The 18900-nt window shown below is 61.6% G+C and overlaps 1 protein-coding gene across 8 annotated transcripts in view; it reads right to left on the bottom strand.

Annotated features, from left to right (window-relative positions):
• Positions 1 to 2059: 2059 nt before the first annotated feature.
• FGD3 (FYVE, RhoGEF and PH domain containing 3) overlaps positions 2060 to 18900 on the bottom strand; it is a 34906-nt gene continuing 18065 nt past the window's right edge. For 4 of the 8 annotated variants that reach the window (XM_077773969.1, XM_077773970.1, XM_077773972.1 and 1 more), the window contains 12 exons: positions 18341 to 18479; positions 17838 to 17896; positions 13906 to 14052; positions 13413 to 13505; positions 11843 to 11922; positions 10897 to 10927; positions 10027 to 10134; positions 9115 to 9177; positions 5131 to 5253; positions 3450 to 3593; positions 2799 to 2945; positions 2060 to 2560 (listed from right to left, as the gene is read on the bottom strand). In XM_077773969.1, coding sequence (XP_077630095.1) covers positions 2342 to 2560; positions 2799 to 2945; positions 3450 to 3593; positions 5131 to 5253; positions 9115 to 9177; positions 10027 to 10134; positions 10897 to 10927; positions 11843 to 11922; positions 13413 to 13505; positions 13906 to 14052; positions 17838 to 17896; positions 18341 to 18479 — 1353 coding nt within the window. In that variant the 3' untranslated portion in view covers positions 2060 to 2341. The other 4 variants (XM_077773971.1, XM_077773977.1, XM_077773973.1 and 1 more) reach the window with 3 other exon arrangements.

The following is an 18900-nucleotide window of genomic DNA, read 5'->3' as shown; positions in this document are numbered from 1 at the left end:
TGGGAACCCTGTGGGGGGTGACCGGAGGGGACCGGCCTCGGGGTCCATGACAGCCTCAGTTCCCAGCTGGGCCTCCAGGAAGGATCCACCGGAGGGACCTCACCTGCAGACACACGCAAGCAGCTCTGGGGGAGACGAGCTCCCCCTCTCCCTGGACGCCCCGTGCCAGGACTGTCAGGCCTCAGGACGTGTGGGGGCCAAGGCCGGAGCTCCCCAGGGCCTGGGCTGTGTGCTCGGGCCTGAGCTGGGGCTTCAGGGCTGCCCCTGCCCCTCAGCGTGCACGCTGGCGCCCCCCAGGGGAAGGGCACAGCTGCAGGGGGCCCAAACTGCCAGCGTTCCGGGCGTGCCGGCCCCTCTGGCTCTCATTGTGCCAATCTCTGCAACGGGACCAGGTGTCCAAGGATAAGCTGTCTCTGTCCCTGAGACCCAGAGACCACAAGGGAGGCAGCCACTGGGTCTCTGTGAGCCCCAGTTTCCCCTGTAAAACAAAGATCCCAGGCCCAAGATGTCCAGGGGCTGCATGGCAAGAACAGCGTCCCCAAGCCTTCACCAAGGCTGCTGGCAGATCCCACTGAGCACCTGCTATGGGCCGAGCATCTGCAGTGAGGCTCTGCAGACTGTGTCCCATCCCGTCCCATCTGGCATTCCTCAGCACCCTCCAAGGTGGGCAGGAGAGAGTGCCCAGGCCCTGGGCTTTGGGGTGGGACTTCTGGGGACAGACCTGCCTCCTGGGGCCGCCCACCGCCACCCACCCTGTGACTTCAGACTGCGGTAGTTGCTAACTTTTATCAGGATATTTCACAAGAACACTGGCATTTCGTCTCTCGAGAAGCCGGAAGCTGCAGCCTCCGACTTGGGCCATCATAGGGGTTTTCCTGGAGCTCCGCGGGGGCCCCGGGGCCCTGTCTCCATCTGCGCCCCCACCAACCCTGCTGCGGCCAGACAGATATGGCCACACTCCCAGGCCCGCCCCGCGGCCCCCACCCCTCAGAGCAACAGCAAAGGAGACCTTGGGGAGACCCAGGCCCTGCGCCCCCCAGACCGCTCAGCTCCCCACCTGTGCCCTGCTGGCCCCTCGTGACCCTGCCCTAGGCCTGGGCGCTCTTCCTGCAACAACCCCCCCTTGGGGTGTCCTCCCCTCCTCAGATTCTGTTCCTCTCAAGCTCAGGGCACCATCTCCTGGGCTGTTCGAGCCATTTCCAGTGCCTGGTCTAAAATCAGTGGGCCCTGGGGCTCTCTGATGGACTGCCGTGGAATGTAACTCCCAGCGGACCCCCAAGGTCCCCCCAGTGACGAAAGGGCCCCCCACTGGAATCACTATGGGAACCTGTGATTTCCACTGTGGAAACGTGTGGGGACCCCAGGCTGGTAGGCAGGAGGAGAGAGCCTGGGTCTGCCCTGGAGCAGAGAACTCACAGGGGCAGCTGTAAGGACCCCACGTGGGCACCTGCTGTGGGGGGGGCTAGTTTCCTCCCCACCCCGCCAAGTGCTGCCGTTCCCAGTGGGTCACTTCCGGCCACCCCCTGGGTCTGGATAGGACTCAGTGTCCTTAGCTGTCAAGTGGGCACAGCTTGGAGAGAAGGGCCCAGTAGGCCCTGCGGACACAGTAGGTGCTCAGTCACCACACAGAGCGGAGACCCTGGGGCTGGGGGAAAGGGCGGGACCGGGGGAGGGGCCGGCTGGGCCCCAGGCCCTTCACTGCACCACAGGGATGGGCCCCACACCCCCAGGCCCGGCTGTGCCGTCGCCCTCACTCCCTACCTGGCACCCCTGCCCTGAGGCTGTGCCCACCTGCTGGCTGCCAGCATTTATTTCTGCAGACAAGCAGGGCCTGCCACCAGCCACGGGGCGGGCACACAAGTCAGGCCTCTGCTGGCCTCTGCGGACTTTCTCATGGAGGCCCCGCAGGGACGGCCCAGGCCGACCACCCACCTGTCCGACTGGGGAGGTGGGCCGAGGGGCCCGGAGAGGGCGGAGGAGGGCATGGAGTCCGCCAGCAGTCACAGTTCAGCTCATGGGTACAGACGGTGTGGACGGGGTGGGGGTGGGGCANCCCACACTAGACGGTCCGCCAGCACCCTGCTCCAGGCCACACAGCTGGCGCTGAGGGCAGAACTGTGCCCTCTTTGGGGAGACGTGCTGGGTGGGTGGCTGCCCCTCTGGGCCTGTTTCCTTCGCTTCCCAGAGGACCCTCCGGGTTGAGCGCCCTGTGGCCCATCCTCCCCCAGCAGTCTGGGAGCCCTTTGCGCCTGCACGCAGCCTCTGACGCCACCTCCCAGGTAAGCACGGGCCGGGCCCCGCTGTGGTGGCTGTGAGCAGGGACATCTGGCCGAGGCTCAGTTCACGGGGCCCCTGGGAAGGCCAGAGCCGGGTCCCCGTGGGCAGCGGCACTCAGGGCCTCCAGCCACCGCTGCTGCAGCTCCGCCGACGGGGCGCTCAGGTACAGGGTCTGCTGGGCCTGGTGTAGCCGCCACACGTGTCCGGTGTCCGGCCTCTCCGTGGGGTCTGGCACGCTCACCTTGCAGCCAGAGAGGGGGATGGAGCGTGGCAGCCGGCTGGCCTGCAGCAAAGGAGAGTTGGTTGGCACCCGGGCCTCTGTGGTCTGGGCACTGCTGATCACTCTTTCCCACCGGCAGGCAGCAGAGGGGTGACCCAGAGCAGCCAGGGAAACTGAGGCCCCAGGATCACATGAGCCTGAGCAGGGTTGGTGCCGGGCAGTGTGGCCCAGGACCCTGTGGGCTGTGGGAACCGGAGCATGCCCCCAGTACGACCCCAAGGGCGGGGGGGAGGGGGCACACCTGGCTGCCTCCCTGCAGGTACAGCACCAGCTCCAGGGGCTCCGACGCGGGGATGGTGGCCCACACCTCACTCCAGGCAGCACCGCTGTCCGACACCCGCAGGTGACCACAGAGCAGGCTGGGCCGGGCGTCCACAGCCAACGGCTTCTGGAGACATGAAGGGTGGCTCAGGCACGGCCTCCCTGCAGGCGTCACCCTCATGGGGGGAGACGCCAGGCTGGCCTAACCCACCCCATGTCGCTGCAAGGTGGCCTTGCTATCAGACTGGACCCTCTATGGAAGGGAGGCCACGAGTGGGGCTGGGACAGAAATAACGACAAAGTAGGGAAAAATGGAACAGACGGAACGAGGGCGTGGCTCACGGGGAAGGGCTGTGTTTCAGCTGAACGCACACGCCACGCACACACATACACCAGGTGCACATGAGCGCACACACTGAGCACACACCCTGTGCACACAGTACATGCACACGTGCCATGCACACACCATGAGCATGAGCACGCGCGCACACACACACACACACACTCTCTCTCTCTCTCTCTCTCTCTCTCTCTCTCTCTCTCTGTCCTGGCTCAACAGCTCTGGGAGCATGGTCTGTACAGACCGCCAGGGATGGGGCTCCTGTCCAGAATGTGCACAGGCCCTGCCCACCTCTGTGTTGTGCTTGGGGTCCTCAGGCACTACCTCGGGGCTGGGAGTCTCAGGTGCTCCCTGCTGGGTCAGGAAACACTCTCGGCAGACACGGCTCTGCCTGCCATTCTCAGCCTTGAACTCGGAGCACTTCCCACAGATGACCTGCAAGGGGGAGGGCACCTGTGACCCCACCTCCCAGAGACAGAAGACTGTCCAGGAAGAGGCTGGAGGGGCCGAAGGGCCAAGAGAGACGCAGCATGTGGAGGGAAGGGCTTCTCCTCAGGAGCCTCGTCAGAGGACAGGGACCCCGGGATGGGCCCCTGCCAGGCAGCCAGGACTTGCCTCCTCACCTGGAGGGCCCAGGGGTCTGTGTGCACAGAAGGAAGGCTGGGAAGAGGCACAAAGCACATGGAAAGATGCTCAACATCGCTAGTCCTCAGGAAAATGCAAATCAAAGCCATGATGAGATGTCCCCTCACACCAGTTCTGTGTTATCCAGAATACAGAAAGTAAGTGTTGGTGAGGATGTGGAGGAACTCATGCCTTCAGCACTGTTGCTGTGAATGTAAAATGGTGCAGGTACTGCGGAAACAAATATCCAGGCCTCAAAAAAACTGAAAATAAAGTTACTCTACAACTTAGCAATTTCCATGATTTCTACTAGATTTCTATTTCTAATTTCTATTTCTAAGGATGATTGAATAGGTGAATGGATGGACGGATGATGACCCATCCACCTACCTACCACCCATCCATCCATCCATCCACCCACCCACCCATGCACCCTCTATCCATNCATCCACCCATCCATCCACCCATCCATTCACCCATCCACCCACCCATCCATCCATCCATCCTCTATCCACCCTCCCATCCATCCACCCATCCACCCATCCACCCATCCACCCATCCATCCACCCATCCATCCACCCATCCATCCACCCATCCATCCATCCATCCTCTATCCACCCTCCCATCCATCCACCCATCCACCCATCCATCCATCCATCCATCCACCCATCCATCCATCCATCCTCTATCCACCCTCCCATCCATCTACCATCCATTCACTTAAGGGCTTATCTACTTACCTCTCCTCCCCCTAGTGCCTCTAGGTTTCATACAAGAGCATGACAATGGACAGCAGACCAGGCACAGTCTGCTGGTGCTCTCTGGACAAAACAGTCCTAAGACAGCTCTGTGCTAAGACCCCTTGTTAACATATGTTCCACTTTAACAACTTAACCTAGAAATACTTCATCAGGAACAACTTTCCCTTCCAATATTAAGTTCAAAAGCCCATCCTCAACAGAAAGGGTTTTGAGGGTTCTGTGAGGAGAAATGGAGATGGTGACCACTCAGGGTCCTGGTGGAAGGTGCCCAGCACACAGGCCCACCCAACCGTCAGCACCCTTGACGCACCTGGACCGAAGCAGCAGGAGGGGGCTCCCATCACTGCCACACCCCGTGCCTGCCCCCTCCCCCACCGTCCCCTCCACCTCCTCACAGGGCTCCCAGGACACCCAGCTCTGAGCTCTGTGGTTCCAAATCTGGTACTTTTTCAGCCACAACAGTGCTGGTCAGACACCAGTGGACCAGAGAAAGGAGCTTCTATTTCGGACGGGCTGTCGCCTGTCTGCTCCAGGGCGCCACCCTGCTGGAGGGGAGGGGCGCTGCACCCAGCCGCGCCCGGACTCACCGCCCCGCACAGCTTGCACCGGTGCTTCCTCTTGGTGATGGAGTTGAAGGTCTCGCCGCAGCTCCTGCAGCCCTGCTTGTCCTTGTCACGCCTGGTCTTCGCGGACCCCCTCCTGGGCTCGGGCTACAGGAGGCAAGGGTGCGGCGGCAGCTCGGTGAGCACGCGGGCGGACACGCCCAGGGCAAAACGCCTGCTGCGCAGAAGTCGGAGCCGAGCACGTCACCTCTGCCCTCGCCCGGCCCCGCTCCCCAGGCCGACCTGCGGTCACCGTCGCCCACAGGGAGGGTCTAAGTGGGCCTGGGACTCTGCCTGGACTGACTTGGCCTGTGTGGAGGCCAACCCAGCCGCCCAGGTGTGGGGGCCTGTGCCCGGCGTGGCCCGCATTGCCTGGAGCCCGCGCCCCTGGCCTGAGGCTCAGGGGCCTTCACGGCCCTCCGCCTCCCCCAAGCCGTCTGGTCCTCTCGCCCAGGGTTGCCAGGGGATCAACAGGAAGTCAGGAAACGAGTGTGGTTTGTGTTCATAGAGATTAAAAAGCCTGAGGACGAGTCACATGAACATCATAAAGTGCTTTCAGTTTAAGCAAGCCGTGTTGGATCCGGAGGGCAAGGCCAGGGGGTTCATTTTCCTCTATTGCTTCAGTCTGGCCTGTAACACAAGGATTTCTTTCATTGTCAAATGTGTCCACTTTTTTTTTTTTACCTCCAATGCTGCCCAAAAATAAGGAAGGGGCCCCTGCGTGAAAGGCACAGTCAGACGACAAGTGGGCGCCCTCTTCAAGGCTGCCCAGGCACCACTCAAGGAGCCCCACGGGCAGCGCGGCGAGCAGCCAGTCGGGTTCCGACCAGAAAGGTTATTTACGAGCAGAGACAAGACTGCATGAAGCACGCCCGGCGCGGCTACTGGCTGTGTGGGGCCCGGGTGACTTTCTAGCCTGGGTCTAACTACAGTCGCTCAGCTGCTCGCTAGAAACATCTTATAGAAGAGGAAGAAACCAGTCAACAAGCAGAACGCAAGGCCGCCTCTCCGAGCAGTCCCCTCACCGCCTCCCAGCCCCGCCGGGCACCGCGGACAGCAGGGCGAGCCGGGCACCGGGGTCTGCGTGCTTGGCTACCGGTCCCTTGCCCCTGTTATGTCAGCCCCCAGGACCCCAGTCCCACCAAGGCAGAGGCATTCTCACCAGCAGGGGGCAGGTGTGATCAGGCGCGCACTGCGCAGACAGCGCAGCGTGAGGCTTCAGTGGGGCTCAGCAGGGCCGCCTGGCTGACCCGTTTTCCCCATCTGGGTAGGAGTTGTACAAGGTGGGGGACAGCCCCCAGGCCCGGCGCTGCCCTCATCAGCGACGAGACACTGAACGAGTCACTTCTCCCCGAAGCTCAGCATCCCCCGTCTATACAGTGGGGTTAGCAATGGCTCCTAAGCCCCATCACAGCACGTGGACCCTGACCTACTTGGCCAATTACCCTGTTACGTCCCCATTTCTCTCCACCTCACTCAGGGCCCCTCTCCTGGAGACCATCTCAGGACTGCTCAGGGCCAGACGGGGGAGGGGTGGGGCCTGGGGTCAGGGGCACGGGCAGGGAGAGACGGGGGGAACGTGGCCATTCTTGGGGCATGCCATGGTTCAGCATCCCTCAGGGTGACCCGCCAAGGGCCCACGAGGTGCGAGCGGCCAGCAGAGCAGCAGGGTGTCTGGACATGTCCCTGGCCCACGGGCAGAGCCACAAATCCCAAGGGGCTTCCAGGGCGTCCCAGGGGAAGGGCTGGGGAGGGCTGGGGAGGGCTGGCCCGTGAGGGCTGGAGGCGGCTGCTGTGGGGCTGGGGTGCAGGGCACCGCCTGAAGGTCAGTGGAGCCAAGGGCAGTTTCCACAGCAGGGAGGCTGGGGCCCGGGGCTGAGGCCCCGCAGCAGCACCCTTACCCCAGGCCACGCAGCTCCTGAAACGGACATGGACACTGAGGGGTCAGGAGCCCACCCGCAAGGCTGGGGACAGGGTCTCCTTGGCTCACCACGCCCCCTTTGTGGACGGATTATCAGATGAGCAGACGAGAGCAGTGCTCATCTGTTTGATGCTGAGACATCAGAAAGGACTGGGCCAAGTCCCCAGGCAGGTACAGGATTGTGGCATCTGTAAGGCTGCACCCACAGCACCCCACACGCCAATGTGGGTGCGGGAGGGGGTCTCTGCCCAGGGCGCTGAGGTCTGATTCACTTGGTGATTTCTGTCCAGCAGCACAGAAATAGGAGAAACAATTGGGCAAAACTTTGTCCCCAACAGGTGGCCTTACAACAGCCCCTGACGACACCTCACACCTGCCCGAGGTCCTGCAGGGCGTGGACACGGACCCTGGGGGCCCCTCTGCTCCCCATGGGCAGCTCTGTCCCGGAGCCCCAGAGGAGTCCTCGGGTGGAAGGGCAGTGCCAGGCCGTGGGGTGGGGGGGCAGGGCCTTGCATGCCGCCTCAGAGGGTCCACACGTCCCCCCCACACACACACAGGTCTGGGCCCCATGGAGCTTCTGCGAAGAGCCACGTGACTTGCAGAACACTGAAGGCTTCAGCCCCTTGCAAAACTTCCTGGTTTGGGTTTAGCTCCTCTGAGGAAAGGGTGCTTGCGGAACCTCATGTCTGAGGACACTGGGGCTCAGGAAATGAGACCATTGCAGAGTGTGGGCTTACCGTCCTCCCTGAGTGTGCTAAGAATAAGCTTATGTCTGTAGCAAGGGCCAGTCTCTCGGTGTCAGAATGAACCTTCCGCTCATTTCTGAGCACTTCTGTAAAGGTGCACGGAGCGGGTCTCGGTCAGGCCCTGTATGGCCAGGGCTCCGCCCATGCTGAGCTGCCCCAGTTCTGGCACATCCCTGCTCACAGGACACACCAGTGAAAAAACCATGGAGCCGCTGGTCTGTTAAACTGTATGTCGTGGGCCCCGGAGAGGTGTGAAGGCCCAGGGGCACGAGGGGACTAATGCATTCTTACTAAAAATTCAGGCCATGACAGGAACCCTGCTCCCTGTGGCCTAGGAGATAACCGCTGTCTCCCAAGAGTCTCTTCAGATGCCCTCTTCCCAACGTGGGGAACGAGCCAGAGGCTAGGCCTGGCTCCCGAGCCTCTCTCGGAAATGGGGCTGCCCAGGACAATGACCAACCCACCAGGGCCACACAACCTCACTGGGCCTTGGTGCTGAATTCAGGAGACTCAGTAGCAATTCCAGGCAGTGCCTGGGGGGGACGTGACCCTGCAAGGCGAGGCTGTGGGAGGGGCAGACGGACTCGGGTGCAAACCCTCACGCAGCCCGCCCAAGCAGGGGCCTCCAGCCCTTCCCCTCCAGCACGCGGGTGCCACACTCCCCTGGTGTCTCAGGTCACAGCTGTCACCAGCATTCATGACTGGTCAGCCAGGGGTCAATGAACCACGCTCAGGCACCCACACTCTCTCTCCTACCTAGTCCCCCAACCGGCCGGAGGAGAGGTGCCTGTCCCTGTCCGTGGACAGGGCCATAGGCTGCCTCACTCCTTCCCCGCCTGCAAGGCCCCAGGTGGTGAGAAGGCGAGCAGGCTTGGAGTGGGCGTCTCGGGCACCACCCCCTTCCTGGGCCTGCAGCAGGGACCTCCGTCCATCCTCCTGGGCCCAACAGATGGGTCGGATGCCACCTCGGAGGAGCCTTCCCTGAGAGCGCCCCTGCCTGTCTTCCCGAACCCCGGGGCTAGACCTTTCCCCTTTGGATGTCCCAGCTGCATAAAGGTCAGGCACCACCCTGAGTCGCTTTTCACAGAGGAGCCCAGCTGTGTGACCTCTACCCAATCCGGGCAATGGACGCGTGGGTCCCAGCAGGCTCCCCCGGGTCCTCTCCCAGCAGGGCCAGAGGCTGTCACTGAAGAGACTCAGGTCAGATGGGGAAGCTGGCCTCTGGACCCTCACCCCCAGGGCACCCTGGTCTGACCTCACCCTCCACTCCCCACCCCTGCCGAAGCTAGAAGGGTTACTCACCTCTGTGGTAGCCCCTCCACTGCTGGCTGCCCCCGCAGGGTCCTCAGCACTGGCACTCACCACCTGGAAGGGGCGGAGGTGGTCAGCAGGAGTGCAGGTTCCCCGGCCCTGACGGACATTAGCGCAGCCGTGACCCTGGGGAACACCCCTGCCCCTCCCGCCTGACCACAGGGTCAGGACAGTCTGTCGGGGCCCAGCGTTCACCGGGACTTTGGGGGAACTGCTCTTCTCGGGCCCAGTGTGGGACGCCCCTGCAGGGTCTGCGCCCCGCCATGTGGGGCAGGGGTGAGGGCCCGGCTCCCCCTGCCCCGCTGCAGCCACAGGGGTGGCTCGGAGTCTAGGCTGCCTCTGCTCAAGGAAGCCTGGGACAGATGCAGTTTCCTTTCAAAATGTGTTCATGAAGCAGGAAAACAGCAGATTTGATGCAAATATTAAGTGGTCTGACAGGCAGACCCAGTGAGGCTGTGGGAGGGCCAGCCATGCCTGGTGATGGGGACATGGGGACCTGGGGCTGTGGGGCCAGGCTAGGCCGGGCTTCCCTTGGTTTCAAGGGTGCCTCTGGTGGGGGGTGGGAGGGAGGGACCCTTCCTCAGAAGGCAGTCACGGCTGTGCCCACAGAAGGCGGCCCCCAGTGGGCGGCTGTGGCTGACTCCCCCACCTGGCCCTGGGCAGGGACCCTGCCTCCTCCGTGTGGGGACAGGCGTGCTCCTCACGCACAGTGTCACCCAGGCCCACTTCTTCTTCCTGCCCAGCTGAGCGCTGACCCACCTGGCTGGGCCCCGTGGCCCCCATGACAGTGCTCAGTGAAGGACAGGCAGTGAGTGCACGTTACCATCTGCCAGCCCCTGCTCCGTCCCTCCCAGAGGCCCATCCCCTCAGGGTCCCTGTCTGCCTCCAGGCACGAGTGCTCACAGGGGACTCTGGAGCGGGAGAGGGGTCCTCATCCTGGCTGAAGGAGCCTCCGAAGGCCTTGAAGGTCTGGCTGTTCTGCCTGTGCCTCTCGATGGTGGCCTCAATGACCTGAGACGAAACCACAGAGAACCAGGGCCCTCAGTGAACACATCCAGGAGGGCGGGGCCAACGCACCTCTGTCCCCACAGACAGATCCTGTGGCCACATGTGGCCCCCTGATCCACGCCCCTTTCACAGGTCCCAGGTCCACCCTGCATGCCAGCTGCCCCCCACAGCGTCCAGGCTGCCGCAGATGCTTCCTGGACGTTCTGTATGGATTTGCGGACACGTGTCCATTTCCCACATCAGCAGTCCCACCTCAGTGCTGTTTGAATCTCCTTTTTCTCTCCTTGCCCAGATTTCTAAGAATTCTGGAAGCCACCAGGCCCTCTGGGTTAGGCTCTCTGCCTCAGCCCCTGCTCTGACCTTTGCCCTCACAGCTTTAGTCATTGTTCCCCTTGTCCCCACTGTGGCCGGGCCAAGTCTGCTCCGGCTGCCCAAGGACACTGGCCACCTCTCCGCTGCATGCGGCCTGCCGCTCATGCTGGCTGGCCGTGGGCTCCCCTGGGGCCTCCCAGACAGCAGAGACCCAGTGCTCTGCCTAGCCGCCTCCAGGCCCTCCGTGCTTATTTGTTCACTATGGTGCCCAAACACACGAGCCAACTGAAGGGCCTGTGGCATCTGATGGGACTTAATGGGGGTCACTTCATCTCTGTGAGGGGGACACGAGTGGGCAATGCCTGGGCCACTCCATCCCTTGCTGCAACATGAAATGGCCACACTGCCCAAGAATTTGGTCATTTGATTACTTTAAAATTGTAAAGGCTTCACCTGAATCCATTCTTTTTTCTCTTCTTCCGTCCTGTAAAAACAAAAGCAGTATTTTATCAACCTGGTCTTAGACACCATTAATCACTAGACTCCTGTCAGGCCTCGCAGCACACGCCTGAGCAGCTCATGGCCTCCACGTGCAGCTCAAGAGCTAGAGGACTGTCCTTGCCTGGCACACTGTGGGCAGGTGGGGGCAGGTGTGTCTAGGTAGCGGCAGGTGTGGCTACATGGGGTCAGATGTATCTAGACAGGGTCACATATGGCCAGGTATGGTCTGCAGACCCCTCCACGGCGGACGTAAATCCATGCCTCCCCGGACCACAACAGGTATTACAAAGACCTCACGTCACCGTGGAAACGAGACAGGGTCTCCTGTACAGTCCCGCCCTTCAGAGCACAAGCCTGGCATCAGTCACAAAGCCTGAAGCAGATGTGCTGCTGTCTGACCAACTAACTCTACTTCAGGAAACTTCCTGAAGGAGAGGCTGACAAACATGCACAGGGCTGGTGCAAGGATGCTGCGTCTAGCACCTTCTGCAGTATGAAGATGCAGGAGCTGACCGCTGCTCATAAGGGAGAATTTTGCTGCTTTCAGAAATGGGGCTCAGATCTGAGACGACTTCTTTCATACCAGGCAGAATGGACTACATAGTGAACAACCATGCGTGATTCTAAAACTCAGTACACGTTCATACGCGGAAGTTCTGGAAAGTCACTTCCAAGATGAATAAGAGTGTCTTCTGGGTACGGAAGAGGAGGAAGACAGCGGTTCGATTTTTACCAACTTCCCCTTAGAGCTGTTACATTTTAAACCACAAATAAGCGAATAACATGAGACAAAAACAACACGTCACAAGGTAACCCTGTTCAGAAAAGGAAGCCGTCTGCTACAGTCTCAGGTCACAGACGTTCCCACAGCAGCAGGCGCTGGGACAGCCACCCATACCGAGTCTGCAGCTCCAGGGACCGCTTCCTTCCCGTTATGACGAATGTGTGGGGTGCGTTTGGCTTGATGGTATCTTGCACCTAGATGCACAAGGGTCAAGGGTGAAACAAAACCACGGTTACTCAGCGGGCCCTGAGCAGCAGCCCCATGCTCTCAGACATGGGGGTCTTTCCTGAGGAGGGGACACGGGTGACCCAGCAGGTGGGGCGCTGGGGGAGCTGGTCCGTGGGGGAGGGTGGACCACTGTCCTGCCCAGACAGGGCTAGCACCTCTCATCTCCGGCACTTGGAACTGTTCTGGCCAAGCCGGCCTGCCTGTGGGGCTTCCCAGGAAGTCGGCCGCCAGCCCCTGACGAGGAGGGGAGCCTTCCCCCACCAAGGCACTGCCCCCGAGAGAATGGGAATCTCAGAAGGACCTGGAGGATCTCCACCACTCCACCAGCCCCCGTGACGGGAAGCCACCCTCATCCCCCTGGTGCCCCACCCCTGAGACCCTCAGGCCCACCAGTGTCAGAACTACAACCCAGCTTCAGGGAGATGCGGGCCCACCCAGAATCTGGGCTTGGGCCTCGTAGCAGGAATGTCCCACATGCTCCAAGGGTGACAACTTCTGTGTTAGCACACTTAGTTAATATGCCACTGATTTCTTACACGGAAACATTACAAAATGAGTTCTTCTAACAACTAGAAAAGGTTTTTTTCCTGTAGTTTTGACTTTTAATGATTTTTCTTAAGCCTGGACTCAGAGACTTTTAAAAAAGGTATTTTTTCTTGAATCACTAAGGCAAACCTTCATCTCTTAAAACTGACCGAGCACTGATTTAGTGAGGGGTGCCTGGGTGGTTGACTTAGCTAGGCATCCGACTCTTGGGTTCAGTTCAGGTCATGATTTCACAGTTCGTGGGACTGAGCCTGGGCCTGGAGCCTGCTTAGGATTCTTTCGCTCTCTCGCTCTCTCTCTCGAAATGAGTAAATAAACTTAAAAAAAATTTTTTATTTAGTATTTTCAGAGTGCCAGTTAATTCAGAGCCCTCCCCCACAGAAAAGGGCACTGATTCCAGCCCCTGGAGCCCCTGTGCCAGGAAACACGGAGGGGCTCAGGGAGCACAGGGTGGCAAGCCCAAGAGGTCGTCTGGACCCTGGGCCTTCAGAACCTCATCCGGACTCCAGGACCGGCAGGAGAGGAGACAACATGGGACCAGGGACCAGGCAGGGAGAGCACCGTGTCCACGTTCACCCCAAGCTTCAACTTTGTGTCCCAAAACGGGCCTTGAGCATCAACCTCACAGGGACGGAGGTGGCCCAGGTTCTGGCGCTGTCCTTCATCCTGCGGACACAGGCCAGCAGCACCTTGGCAGGCAGGCCAAGTACAGAGACAGGGATCCTGCCCACACCGCCAGGCTGAGTGGCCCCCGAAAATGTGTAGGCCATACCTGAGTCACAGAGCCGAAGCTCGAGAAGTGAGCGGGAGACCGGGTGCAGTGTGGTGACGCTCCAGCAGCCAGAGCTTGGTGTTCGCACCCTGTCCCGTGCCCTGCCAGGGAGCAGGTGAGAGAGAGGGGCCCACCCACCTGGAGGTCCGAAATGTCCATCTTCTCCCGGACACTGAACTTCTGGCCCATGAGCCGCAGCTTGGGCACACAGTAAAGGATCATGCTGTTGAACTGCAATAGGGACAGCACTGGGTGAGGGGTGCCTGGTACCCCCCCAGAGGGCACCACAAAGAGGAGGCTTGGCATGGCCCTGCAGCTGGGCTGGGCGTGGCTCCGTGGCAGGCAGGGCAGGGGCGTGGCGGGGCAGGAGGTGGCCGGAGGAGGGGGGTAGGGCGTGCTGGGCAGGGCCTGTCTCTGGTGGGGGACGAGTACATAAACGCATGATGGGCGTGGCTTTGTGCCGGGGAGCGGGGCTCTGTCTGGCAGTTTGGGGTTCTGCGAAGGGGAGGGGGCGGGGGGCGTGGCAGCTCTGCGGCAGGGGCATGGCCCGTNCGGGCCCACGGGGGCCCATGGGGGCGGGGCTCCGGGGCGGGTGGGTGGGGCTCGGGGAACTGGGCTGGGCGGGCCTCACCAGGAAGAGCTGGCGGTCCTGGGCAGTGCCGTTCTTGGCTGACAGCTTCAGGATGTGGCCCTCCTTGATGAGCTCGTTGGCGGGGTTGACGATGTCCTCCTCGCCACCGAGTCGCTCATACACCTCCAAGAGCTTGTGCATCTTCTCCTGTGACAGACACGGGGCTCAGGCCACCACACGGGCACGGGGACCGCAGGGCCCGTGGCAGCCACCGGGCAGGTGCGGCCCAGAAGCAAGATGGCGCAGCAAGCGTGCCAACGAAGGGGTGAGCGGGACACGCCGGGTGCCGCTTAGGCTGGGCGTTGAAGAACGAAATGAAGTCGCCCCGCAGAGAACGACGAATAACAACCGCTAACAGCACTGCCACGGACCACGCTGGCCTCCTCACGCTGCACACGTAGCAGCTCAAGTCCAGCACAGACCCTATGAGGTAGGTGCCATTTTATCCCAGTTTACAGACAAGGAAACTGAGGCATGGAGAAGTCCAGTGAACTTCTGGACGTGTTTCTGCTAGAGACCAGGGACTGGTGCTCTCATGACCTCTACACTGCACACCTGGTCCCTGTGGTCGGAGAAGGTATTTCCAGCGGCTGCAGCTTTTGCCCTGGACCGTCATCACTGCCTGTGGTAACCCTGCCCGGTTCCTGTTCCTCTCAGACCACACGGCCCAGGGCCCTCAAGACACTGGACCTCTGCAGGCTGCGGGTCATCTTCGTCTTACCTCAAGACTGGCTGGGTGGTCACATGGCCACCTGGGCCGTGACAGGAAATGGTTGGCAGCTGTGGCCCCAGCTCTGAGCGGAGAAGCCATGGGCCTGCCCTGCGCTGCCAGCGCCAGGGGTGGACCTGGGACCAAAGGAATGAATACGGCAGAAGGAGAGCTGAGCCTGCAGGAACCTCAACTGAGTGACACTCCAGAGCCTGGGCCGGCCATGCCACAGCAGCCGTGGCCCGGAGACCTGGGCAGTCTCAGCCTGCACACCTTGAAGCAGGCTGGTTTGGCCAGCCCTCTGTGTCTGGTGCAGACACAGGTGGTAGATGTGGGTGTGGGAGCGGGAGCAGGCAGGGCAGGGCTAAAGGGCCTTGCATGCACAGGGGGGCTGCACATGCACATGGGGAGCTGGGCATGTACCTGGCATGTGCTGGGGAGCTGGGCATGCACCTGGTGTGTACTGGGGGGCTGGGCGTGCTCCTGGCGTGTATTGGGGGGCTGGGTGTGCACCTGGCATGTACTGGGGGCTGGATATGCACCTGGCGTGTACTTAGGGGCTGGGCGTGCACCTGGTGTGTACTGGGGGGCTGGGTGTGCACCTGGCTTGTAGTGGGATGCTGGGCGTGCACCTGGTGTGTACTGGGAGGCTGGGTGTGCACCTGACATGTACTGCGAGGCTGGGCGTGCACCTGATGTGTACTAGGGGGCTNCACTCCAGAGCCTGGGCCGGCCATGCCACAGCAGCCGTGGCCCGGAGACCTGGGCAGTCTCAGCCTGCACACCTTGAAGCAGGCTGGTTTGGCCAGCCCTCTGTGTCTGGTGCAGACACAGGTGGTAGATGTGGGTGTGGGAGCGGGAGCAGGCAGGGCAGGGCTAAAGGGCCTTGCATGCACAGGGGGGCTGCACATGCACATGGGGAGCTGGGCATGTACCTGGCATGTGCTGGGGAGCTGGGCATGCACCTGACGTGTACTAGGGGACTGGGCATGCACCTGGTGTGTACTGGGGGACTGGGCGTGCTCCTGGCGTGTATTGGGGGGCTGGGCGTGCACCTGGCGTGTACTGGGAGGCTGGGCGTGCACCTGGCATGTACTGGGGGGCTGGGTGTGCACCTGGCTTGTAGTGGGATGCTGGGCGTGCACCTGGTGTGTACTGGGAGGCTGGGCGTGCACCTGACATGTACTGCGAGGCTGGGCGTGCACCTGATGCGTACTAGGGGGGCTGGGCGTGCACCTGGTGTGTACTAGGGGCTGGGTGTGTTCCTNTGGCGTGTATTGGGGGGCTGGGTGTGCACCTGGCATGTACTGGGGGCTGGATATGCACCTGGCGTGTACTTAGGGGCTGGGCGTGCACCTGGTGTGTACTGGGGGGCTGGGTGTGCACCTGGCTTGTAGTGGGATGCTGGGCGTGCACCTGGTGTGTACTGGGAGGCTGGGTGTGCACCTGACATGTACTGCGAGGCTGGGCGTGCACCTGATGTGTACTAGGGGGCTGGGTTGTGCACCTGGTGTGTACTGGGGGGCTGGGCGTGCACCTGGTGTGTACTAGGGGCTGGGTGTGTTCCTGGCATGTGCTGGGGGGGCTGGGCGTGCACCCTGCATGTACTGGGAGGCTGGTCATGCACCTGACGTGTACTGGGGGGCTGGATGTGCTCCTGGCATGTACTGGAGGGCTGGATGTGCACCTGGCACACATGAGGGGGCTGCACATATATGTGGCTTGTGGGAAAGCTGGTGTGCACCTTGGAGGGAGTTCAGGCTAGAGGATTCTGAACAGAGAGTGACTAAACAGGTGCCCCCTAGAAAGCTCGGAGCTGGAGAAGTGTGGATCAAAACTGGGGAGACTCCTGGGCAGTGGGAGAAGCCTGGGCAGTGGTCCAGGTTGAGCGGGGGTAGGGCCTGGCACAAGCGTGAAGAGGCTCCCATGAGCACACACTGATAGTTCCCTAAGGCCATGCCCTGGGGTCAGACAGGACCCCACACCAGAGCCCCCCACCCATCACACCTGGCAGGCAGAGACCTTGCAGACTAGGGGAGAGAACCGCTGCAGGTGTGCTACAGGCAGGGCAGGAGTCCACCCTGAGGGGAGGCCTCAGGCCTTGTGCTGGCCCCTCAGAGATGGAAACTGAGTGGTCCCCCAACGCCCACAGGCTCCACGTGAGCTCGTGGCCAGGGAGTTCCCAGAAGCAGCTCTTTGGCCTCCACCACATTTAGTGGGGAGGCGGGAAGGGAAACTAGACAGAAAGGACCCAGGGTGAAATGTGACCTGTGTAGGTGGCAGTGGGCCTGATCTCAGGCCGATCTGTCCCCAGGGCCCCAGAGCAAACCTGGGACAGGCAGGTAAGGAGGATGCGGGGCTGGACCTACTGGAATCAGCAGCGGCCTCTCCTTTCTAACATTTGAGACACATGCGGTCAAACAAACATTTCACTTCTTTTCCTCTCAAGAAATGACCGTGCCCACGTGAAAATAAATTAGGTCTCGGGACTGGGAGACCCCAGGGCCAGCTGACGGCACAGGCTCAGCGGGGATGACATCACAGGTGCAGTGCAAGGCTTACAGGGCTTCCCAGCGAGGCCAGGGAGTAGGATTCTCCTGTGAACTGCCCTGATCCACAACTCTGGGTAAGGACTTAGAAATTCTGCCCGGCCACTGTGCAGGCCAAACAAGGGACAGACCCACCTGGGTCACAACAGGCCACGGGCTCCTCCCCCAACTCCGGGCTATGTTTGGAGGTGATGAAGTTTGGTCACAGCCCTGATGAGAGGCCCCAGAGAGGGCGTTCTGCCTGTGTGTGCAGACACACGAGAAGGCCACTGCCTGCAAGGCCGGGACAGAAGCTGCGGCGCCTCCCTCTGGGGTCTCCAGCCTCCAGAGCTGCCAAGCACACACTGTTGTGTAAGCCCCGACTGCGATATTTTGTGACAGCAGCCCGTGCTGAGACAGCTTCAACGAGTGAACAAGCGAATGAATGAATGGTGGGTCCTGTTCTGAGCGCTCTAAGCAGAGTGACTCATTTGATCCCACAACAGCCCCGCGAGACAGGTCCTGTCAGTGACTGTTTTACATACAGGGAAACTGAGGCCCAGGGCATTAGACAGCTTCCCAGCAGCCACAGAGTCAGTAAGGGGCAGGCCTGTCGAGCTCGTGGCAGAGCTTGTCCGTGTGGGTGGCATGACCCTGTGGGGCCCTCGGGTATCTGCCATGATGCCCACACTCACCATTTTCCGGATCGCGGCATTGGAATGGTTGGCAGCGGTGGAGATGAGCTCCAGGGACCCTGCGGGAGGAAGACACGGAGTCAGGCTGCGGGGTGCCTACGGCGCCACACGTGTCCTGGCCTCACCAGGTGCCCGCTGCTCCTGCCCTTTCCCCGCCCAGGGAGGGCGGGGCCCTGCAGACACACTCTGTTCTGTGGGGGTCTGCTGGAGGTCTGCCCGGCCGGCACCCCACTCCCCCTGCTGCCCGCCAGTTACTGCCTGTGGACCAGGAGCCACCCTTCCTGAGGCCCAAGCTCAGCCAGCATCCAGCGGCACCCCCCAGAACCAGGGTCCACCCCTCATGGTGCAGGGGAGGCAGGTGGTTCTCTGTCCTCAAAGACTCAGTCACTTCCCGAGCTGTGCTTGGGGGACACCTGGCTGTTGCCCCTGCTCTGTCCCTGTGTCTCCTCTCTCTCTGCGGTTTTCTAGCGGAGGCGCCGCCTCCCACTGCCCAGGAGCCTCACTTTCTGCATCCTTCCGGTCAGGGGCGTCTCCTGGGAGCCTCTTCAGATAGTCCTTGAGCAGCAGCTCGTAGCGAGGGACCCTCTGCACGGGCTCCAGCATGTGGTGCTGCAGCGTCAGGTTCCCGCACACCTCCTGCTTCTGTGGGAGAGACAGACAGCACGTGGGACCCGCAGACACACGCGTGGACCCTGGGCCTCCGCCCTGCTGTGGCTTCACAGGACTGCACCCTGCGGACTGCAGGCCACGTTTACAGCGGGGTGAGCCTAGGTGTGGGGAGGGAGGTGGCACGATGGAGCATGGGCCCAGGCCCCCCGGCTGGCTCCTTCATACATCCTCGCTGGAGAAACCAGTCTCCTTGCACCAGCCGGCTTCCCTCCCTCGCGGGGAGCTCCTCCACTCCATCAGGGCTGGGCCTGCTCCCCTCCCAGACATCCGTTCTCTCCGAGTGCTGCTGGCTGTTCTCGTAGCAAAGCCACCCTGCCTGGTGCAGGGGTGGGCGCCCAGGCCCCACGCGCCCCTGCCCAGCAAGGCTCACTGGGCCCCCCCCCCCCCCCCCCCC

The sequence above is a fragment of the Crocuta crocuta genome, unplaced genomic scaffold (assembly GCF_008692635.1).
Source record: "Crocuta crocuta isolate KB4526 unplaced genomic scaffold, BGI_CrCroc_1.0 scaffold866, whole genome shotgun sequence".
Lineage (NCBI taxonomy): Eukaryota > Metazoa > Chordata > Mammalia > Carnivora > Hyaenidae > Crocuta > Crocuta crocuta.
The sequence above is the reverse complement of the archived record's forward strand: the minus strand, read 5'-3'. Positions and strand labels throughout refer to the sequence as shown.